At 39.0% G+C, this 9301-nt stretch overlaps 1 protein-coding gene across 1 annotated transcript in view; it reads right to left on the bottom strand.

Moving 5' to 3' along the window:
• Window positions 1–9301, bottom strand: part of LOC109973099 (roundabout homolog 2) — a gene marked incomplete at its 5' end in the record, with an annotated part of 25585 nt that overhangs the window by 10893 nt on the left and 5391 nt on the right. The window contains 6 exons of the mRNA XM_020622435.1: window positions 1221–1439; window positions 2559–2736; window positions 4929–5047; window positions 6056–6272; window positions 6488–6609; window positions 6928–7094. Coding sequence (XP_020478091.1) covers window positions 1221–1439; window positions 2559–2736; window positions 4929–5047; window positions 6056–6272; window positions 6488–6609; window positions 6928–7094 — 1022 coding nt within the window. The remainder of the gene's footprint in view (window positions 1–1220; window positions 1440–2558; window positions 2737–4928; window positions 5048–6055; window positions 6273–6487; window positions 6610–6927; window positions 7095–9301) is intronic.

Genomic DNA, 9301 nt, shown 5'->3' with positions numbered 1-9301 from the left:
GACTAGGATGGACAGGATTAGGAATGAGCCCATCAGAGGGACAGCTCAGGTCAGCTGTTTTGGGGACAAGGTCAGAGAGGCCAGATTGAGATGGTTTGTAAATGTGCAGAGGAGGGATAGTGGTTATATTGGTAGAAGGATGTTGGAGATGGAGCTGCCAGGCAAGAGGTCAAGAGGAAGGCCAAAGAGGAGATATATGGATGTGCTAAAAGAAGACATGAAGTTAATTGGGGTGAGAGTAGAGGATGCCGAGGATAGAGTTAGGTGGAAACAGATGATTCGCTGTGGCGACCCCTAACAGGAACAGCCAAAAGAAGAAGCAGAAGAAGATTATATTTCCTGTTTCTTGTTAAAGTTTACCTCTGGTCAAACAAATTAAGATTTTTAACATCCAGCTCTCCCAGTTATGAGATCTTTTTTTTTATTAGTTTTAAATTTGTTGATAGTACAAAATAAGTTTTTTGTTTGTTTTTGTTGTTTTCTATAATGTGTTGCTCTTCCATAGTATCTGAAGTTCATAACATCTAAAGCAAAAAGATGATGACAGATTTCATACTAAATTTTTAGAATAATGTAACTTCTGGTCAGTAGTAATAAAATCTAATGGTATATGTTTTTCTTAGGGCCTTGGTATGTCCATTGACTATTTATGAACATGGACCAATATCTCTCAAAGTCAGAACACAAATGATGTGTTTAAGTGCTTACAGTATGTGCCAAAGACCATATTCTAAAATAAATTGTAACTGTTACTATTTACATATGATTCAGTCAGCATGTCCTCAGCCTTTTCCTGTAGTCCTGCCATAAAAACTGCCCAGTAGGGATAAATTCATTTTAATTAACTGAATATGCAATGAAAGTGCAGCTGCCGCTTTGCAAAAGGAACAAAAATTGAAAACATTAATCACTGCTGGAGATACCCCAGAGGTCTGTTAAGAACTTTGTCACAGTTACTTTTTGAAAACTAAATCTTTCTGGTTTTTTCTTCAACAAATTAAGATTTTTTTCTCTGTACCGTTTTGTTTTGTGAACAATGTAATTATAATGAGTAAGATGTGACAGAGTGCATCTGAAAGATAAAAATCATCCTGGCTCAAGTCATTGTAACATTTTTTTTACTTTTTACACTTCTTTCTTCATGGAGCAGTTTACCTGACATTAAAAGTGTAAATGTTAGAGGTAATACCTTGAACATCCTGTCTTCTTTTTCCACTTACCTGCTGGTGTGTATGCAAAGGAAGTAGTATAGTGTCCCAACTGCTTCCTCCTGCGGTGCCGACAGTACAACCAACCACTAAAGCACATCAGCACCAACCATGCAGCCACACCCAGTCCTGCAATGAAGGCTGGCTGGCGGACGACACTTGTGATCTGCTCTGATATGTCGAGTCTACCGCCTTTCTTCACAGATGGCGAAGTCTTGTTCACTGGCAGAGCTGAAAGAAAAACAGTCAAGTTTAAGAGCACAGGGCTTTCAGGATCTTAGTATGAAAAAGAACCCAGAGACAGCTTAATGGAATAGTGTGACATTTTGTTAAGTGCACTTTCTTGTCAAGGGTCAGATGAAAAGATCAATATTACTCATGTATGCAGTAAATATTTAGCTAGAGCCAGCAGGCACTTAACTTAGCTTAGCATACATAAAGTCTGGAAACAGGATGAAACAGCTTGCCAGTCTAAAGATAACTAAACAGCACAACGCTAGAAAGAGTAAACAGAGTTTTGCCTATTTCATTCTCTATGCACAAACTGCTTCACAAGACATTATGGGAATACCGGCGGTGCAGTATTGAGCCTGCTGTATGTAGCCTTCTGGCTGCAGAGTATTTTGCTAAATATATGTAAGAAAACAATGCTAAGTTTAGCTTTTACCAGCTGTAGATACATGCCTATGGAGGAGGATGTGCGGATTATTACCATTTATTCTGGGAATCCTTTTTTCAAGTGTTACTTGGCACAATGTCACATAAATAGTTGGAAAAATTGCAGGTTGATATTTTACACCATGTTTTGCTACAGCAGTTTTTATACTAAACTAAGTTTAGCAGTTGCTAGCTGTAGCTCTGTGCAGACGTGAGAGTGGTATCAATCTTCCCAGCTAACTCTCAGCAAAAGAACAAGCAAGTTTGTTTCTCAAAATGTGAAATTATTCCTTGAAAAAAATAGAGTAGACATTAAAGTGAAGAGGAAAATAGCTCAGAAAACATAAGCGGCCCCACACCTCCTCTGGGCTTCAACCTGTCTGGGATAACTGACTATGTCAATGCAAGACCGGTTTACTTTTTTTACTTTGAACCAGAGGAATGGAGATCCTGCTCATCCTCAGTCATCAAATGTTGCCTATCAGAACTAAAAGAATGCTAATCTATAGGAGTGTTAAACTTCTCAGCTTCACTGTGAATTCCTGACTAACACAATTTATGTTTTCACACTCAAAGCACAAGTCTCTGTTGATTTCCACATACAGATCTCACCTGCGGTAAACTGAGCCCACTGAGAGCCCAAATTGCCATATTTCTCTGTCTGCGGTAGCTGTAACATGTTGAGTGACTCACTGAGAAGCAGGCTGACAGACGGGCTCTCGGCGCCCACACCCAGGCTTGTGACAGCAGCCACCGTGACGGAGTAGTGAATGTCAGGCAGCAGGCCTGTCAGGAGGATGGACAGAACCGCTCCATCCACGGTTCGGTTTATCTGGTTCTCCTGCTCCACGCCGCTGCCCAGACACCAGACCTGATGAGCAACCAGATATACACAGTTATTGTTTGAATTTTAAAATATGAATAGATATAAAGACATTAATTTTTCCCGCATACCCTGAGATAATATGCAGCCTATCATTCAAATAAGACAGACTGTGATATAAACCCGGTGCTTCTTTTGTTGGCGCTGAAGCTTTATCTGGTAGTGCGCAGTGGAGAACAGAGATGAAAGAGAAAGGGATGTCTGTGTAATGACATTTAAAAACCAGACTGAAAATTCTGTTATTAAATATACTGTATACAGAATGTGCCTTCAGGCATTCAGTTTATGTCTTGAAAGTCTTCCAGCCCTTTATTCTTCATGCATGCTGGATTTGTGTTGTGTGCTGCAGTGAAAGAAGGGTGACAAATTAAGTGTCTTTGTAAGGTGTTGGGCCACCAGCGCGCTAATTTGTCACTCCAGAATCTCCCATAAGTGTTCAAATGGGTTGAGACCCAGTGACTGTAATCCACATCATTTTCATACTCATCAAACCATTCAGTGACCTCTCATGTCCTGTGGATGGGGGCAATGTCATCCTGAAAGACCACTCACTTATTCTGTATTTTCCTTCCATTTATCACTATATATTCCAAAGTATAAGTACTGTAGCAACGCCACAATGCTAAAATGCTCTTTTCAAAATGCTAAAACAAAATGAATTGTTGTTTAGTGCTGTATTATATTTGCAAAAGTAAGGTTGCACAAGTAAAAAACAGCAAAATGGCTAAGTAATGTTATTATACAGCAGTATAGCACATCATAATGAACCAAGTCAAAGTCTTTTTCTGAGTTCAGCTTTTCATCTGTGAGACCTGCAATGTCTGTAGTAGTGCTTTAAATATACAAAACAAACTGCAAAAATATATTTAAGAGCTTAAAAATAAAGGTACTCATACAGAATGATAGGAGCATTTTAATGTGCAGCTGGTCGAGGTGGAACAAATTTGAACTGCTCTATATTCTGATGGGTAATTAAATTCATCAAATCATTTTTAAATCTAAAATCTTGGCTGAGTGGAGTAAAAAAGTACAATATTTCCCTTAGAATGTTGCTGAGAAGATGAGACACATAAAATGCAAATACTCAAATAAAAACATCAGGACTTCAACAGATATAATCTGCATAATGACAGTGATACAGTGAGCTGTAATGAAGATGTATCTTATAATTCTTCAACACTGATTGAACATTTAATTTTGCACATTGAAGTACTTGAAGGCTTGTACAAAATACTGCCTGAAGTTCTCAGCAAATTGAATGTTTAAGGGGATTAAGAGTAAACCTAGCCTTCAGCTGACGAGCTGCCAGAATCAGGATTTTCATGATCAGAGCAGTGCTGTTTTCTAATTACTTTCAACACTTGGACCCAGACGAGAAACAGAAAACACAACAGAACTGCATTTTCAATTTCAGTGTTTTTGGATTTTTTTTCTCCCTCCATGGGAACAGCTGCCCGATCATTAGTCATCAGTGGTGTGCTTATACTAAGAAACAGACAGAATCTTTTTTTTTTTTTACAGAACAAACAGATGACAGGGGCCCTCAGGATTTAATGATGAAAGACAGACTTTGATCAGGAATTACTTCATGTAATTCCACCTGTACTGTTTACATGCACATGCATAATTACACACCCACTGCTGACCATTGCACATATAGCTCCGATGTAGCATACAAAATCTCTTATTATGTTCTTATTATATTTTTAATTATATTTCTTTTCACTCACTGTTTTAAGCGCCTTTAGTTTTTGTGCTATTTATTTACTTTATATTTCACTTGTGTTGTTTGGCATTCTGTGTGGACAGCAAAGTAAGAATTTCATTGTACAGGGAAACACGTTTCCTTACTGTGCATATGACAATAAACAATTTGAACCTTGAACCTTTGAAAACGGAGGCTCTTTCAGCAGTGCATGTGTACTAACCACAGACAAAGGGCAATCAGGAATTACTGTTAAATAACATCTGTAGTTTTCATAAGCATCCAGACAACAACACTGAGTAATGACTGTGTAAAATTACAGATATAGTGGTTTAAACAAACACTTTGTTCCATTGTATTTGTGTAATTTACAGCTGTGTTGCTGATGAACAATCTTAAAAGCAGAAGCATCAGAAAAGAAAACAAACAGTCAGGTTTCTGGAGTCAAGTCACAGACTGATTGCTGTGGACTCACCCTGTACTCTCGAATAATGCCACTCTGAATATTATGAGGCGGAGGCTCCCAGGACACGCTGATACTGGAGCTGTTAGTGAGCTGCACCACTGACACAGCCTGTGGAGGAGCACTTAGAACTGGAGACAGAGATAAGAAGAAAAATAATATTAGCATTATTAATATTACTATTAGATATCATTGTTATGATATTGCTTTGTTTTACAGGCCTGCCATTTCTGAATAATTTTCAAGATGTTTCCTGAGCAGAATGATGCAATTTGGTAGGCTCTGCTAGTTTTAGGGAATCTGTAATGAACTGAATGAAAGAAGAGCAAAAATAAATATTGATTCATAACGCATGTGTTATTGGAAACTCAAAAGCCATGGCTTTTCTTCTCATATATTGTTTCGTTGTCTGCAGATTTGCTGTTCACTGACTAAGATCTGTAACACTTATATATCTGTCCATTAATATGAAACTAAAATAAGCAACCTAATAGCTTACGTTAGCACAAAACTGAAAACTGGGGGGCACTGTTAACCTGGCTCTGTCCAGGTTAACAGTGCCCAGAGCGGACAGTATCATCACACACAGAACAAGATTTTACAGCTTTTTCCCTGCTGCAGTAAGACTGATGGCAAATACAAAATGTGGAAAACATGTGCAATAACCCCTCATTACCCTACTAAGTAAAATACCATATACAATTCCACCATGTGCAATATTTCAAATTCATAATTTTATTTGTTATTTTAATTTTGTATCTACAATTTCATTCTTATGTAAATTTATATTTAGACTAGGTGTTCTTTTTTTGGCTAACTATTTAGTTGACTCCAGGAGAGTCCTGCACAAGAATTCCTATATGCCTAGACTACCTCCTGAGCCACAGCCGCCCCACATATATAGTAGCTAAATCCAGGCATGGAGAATTTAAATGATGCTACCATATACTAAACGCTAACCTAACTCATCAGTAAATGTCATTTTAGCCCATGCAAATCAATTTATGTTTTGGTGTGGTTACACTATTTTTAAATCACATATTTAAATATGCAAATTGTGAATTGATCAATTTCAGGATTGATTTAGAATTGAGTACAATTGTGAAATACTGACAAAGTTATTGCGAAGCATTTCTTACCTTCCTCGGGTGTACGCAGCAGTACCATCAGACTGTCGTGTCCCTGTAACTCATTGAAGTAAGGGCGTATCTTGACCTCATACTCTGTACTGCTGCGCAGATCTACTAGGATGATACTGTGGTCAGATGTGTCCTCGACATCCTGGACCAACCAGGAGCTGCCAATCGTCCGATAAAATATACGGTAACCCTGAACATACTGAGACTGACGGGCAACCTAAAACAGTTGTCAAGACACAAGAAATATAGAAACATTTTCACATTTACATCAGTTATCAAAGGGCAAATCCAGTTGTGTTTGTACTGCATTTGTACTGGTTGTGTCACATAATATGTGGATGAGTTTTTGAAGTTAATGTTTAGAAATTAGCATGTCCTCTGCACACTGGGAGTCGACTTTGAAAAGTAGACTTTTTCAAGTATTCGACTCACAGTCCAAGAAATCCTGGCACTGGTAGGAGAGAGAACCACAGGCTTCTGCAGGTAGATGGATACCTCTCCTAACTCTCTCTGCACCTGTCTGTGGTCCACGCCCTGCTCTGTAGGACTCCCATCTGAAACAACAAAGAAATCCTTTCAGCACAGGCAAAAAACACAACTGAATAGCAGCTACGGCAAAAAAGGGAAAAAAGCTTTTTGACAATATTCAGTACTACTTAGCATCACACAGTGAGAGAGCAATTAGTTTGGAGATTACACTTGGAAGCAGGTTTTTATAAACCATGTAGCACATTATCTTCTCCTCAGCCCTACGCCCAGTATATCTAATTTCTTTTGTTAAAAATAGAGGCTGAAATCAAGACTGTGTAACAAGACACATATAAACAAGGAGTGCAGAGAGATAAGGATGATTTTTTGCCTATGTAACTCACCCTGGGTGCGGACAGGCTCAGATATTGGGCTGGGGTCACTGAGGCCATAGGAGTTGACTGCTCTGACAATAAAGAGATAAACAGTGTTGGGGAAGAGTCCCACAACTGTGTGCCTTTCCTGCTTCACGTGGTCTGTTACAGTTTGCCAGGTGCTGCCCACCGACTGGCTGCAGGAAAACAAGGGCATTTTGTGGAAAAAAGTAAGAACTGTGAAACAGAACGTGAAAACATGTCAAAACATCATTATGTTTCTTGTGATCACCGTGAGAAAATAAAGGGTTTTAGATAAGTCAGATGATGTCACACTTGAACATCAAGATCTTTATCTGAATTGTTTTTGCTGACTTTAAAAGGCCACTGAAAATGAAACAGACAGTTGGCAGGCTGTCTATAAAGTTCTGTTTTGACAAACAAATATTCTGCCTCTATGTGAACATTTTTGTTTTTTCATTCCTGTTATCTTGACAGCATGACTTCATTATCATGTAACTGATAGATAACAAGGCAGCAGCTTTGATCACAACTCTTGGCTTTCTGCTGATAGCCTGATAGCAAATGATAGTGGAACAAGCAATGCTAGAGAGAGAGATCTGACTTTTACATCCTGGGTAAAAACACAAGCAACATGACAACAGCAGTTATGATACTTACCTTTACTAAATAATGAAAGCATTTTTTACATCTTGTGAACATGAGAAAACATGATAAATTTGGTAACTCAAGATTAGTTAGGGCTGCAACTAGATAATCACCTTTATTCGCCAAGTTTGTTATACACAAGGAATTTGTTTCCGGTACAGAACCAAAGGCAGCCATCTGCAGTGCCAACTCAACCGATGGCTCTAACCATCAGGTGCAACGGGGAGGGGGGTGTTCAATGTCTTGCCCGAGGACACTTCAACACATGAACTGCAGGCACCGAGATTCAAACCTTCAACCTTCTGGTTGGGAGACGACTGCTCTACCCATCGCACCACTGTCGCCTCCCTAAACATTATCTTCACTATTGATAAATGTGTCACTTTTTTAGTTGATAATTTGGTTGATTATAAAATTATATTAAAAACATCATAATTTTAAAGTCCAAAATTCAATTTAATGTCAATTAAAATAACATATAATATACAAACAGCATCATATTTCAGTGGCCAAAACAGCAACAGTTTTAACATCCATCCATTTTTTATACGGCTTAGTCCCAAACGGGGTCACGGGGGGCTGGAGCCAATCCCAGCCGGCTGCGGGCAAGAGGCAGGGTCCACCCTGGACAGGTCGCCAGTCCATCGCAGGGCCAACATGCAGACAACAACCACTCACACACACAATCACTCCTACTGGCAATTTAGAGACACAATCAACCTATGCCGCATGTCTTTGGACTGTGGAAGGAAGCCGGAGTACCCGGAGAGAACCCACGCAAGCACGAGGAGAATATGCAAACTCCGCAAAGAAAGGCCCCGGTCGGCCGGGGCTTGAACCCAGAACCATCTTGCTGTGAGGCAACAGCGCAGTTTTAACAGTTAGTCTTAATAAATTATTTAAAAAAGTTATTCAATTATTATTAGATTTCTTCCTCTTACATGCAATTAACAAATTTGGATTTCTTGCCAAGATCTAGAGAAGAAGAGTGACACCACTCTCATGTCAATAAAATAAATACAATGCTACCGTCAGCAGCCAGCTAGCTTAGCATAAAGACTGGAAACAATGGGAAACAGCTAGCCTGGCTTTGTCCAAAGGAAAATAAAATTTGCCTTCCAACATTACTTTCCTTTAAATAACCAGGACAGAGGCAAATATGCGAGACAATCTAAACACAGTCAGATAATCTGCTGACACTGCTGTGCCTCTTAACAGCCCGTATTGGATGAATGAACAAACAAATGAATGAATTTGAATCATCTAATAAAACATCTAAATACACATGGCCAGTCTCAGCTTGCAGAAAGAACTATGCCAAGTTTGAATCCCCTTTTTTTATTGCAAAGGTTATAACAACAGCTTCTAAATGGGTCCAATGAGGATACAACAGCCTTCTGCAGTTTACGGATGAAGATGATCAAACAGTTTGAGCACAATTTTGCATTTTTTTCAACTCCGTGGAGGAGAAAATGGCAGTGTAATTACTTCAGGCAGGCCACAGCGTTTTCCTATCATCTGTGATTTCTCCTCTGTAACCTTTTCTCACCAAATGTTCTCTGGAGAAACAGTGCTGACATTTAAATACAGTCACCCTGTTTTTAAAATGCTATGTCTGCAAATGTGTGGAAGCTACAGTGGCTGCTTTGACTTAAACCCTCCATCAAGATAACGTCTCCTGCAAATCACAAGAGATTTGTGATTGTACTGTATATTACAAGAAGGGATACTGTAG

Source organism: Monopterus albus, unplaced genomic scaffold, assembly GCF_001952655.1.
Source record: "Monopterus albus unplaced genomic scaffold, M_albus_1.0 scaffold280.1, whole genome shotgun sequence".
NCBI lineage: Eukaryota > Metazoa > Chordata > Actinopteri > Synbranchiformes > Synbranchidae > Monopterus > Monopterus albus.
Note: the sequence above shows the minus strand (reverse complement) of the source record. Positions and strands in the feature narration are given on the sequence as shown.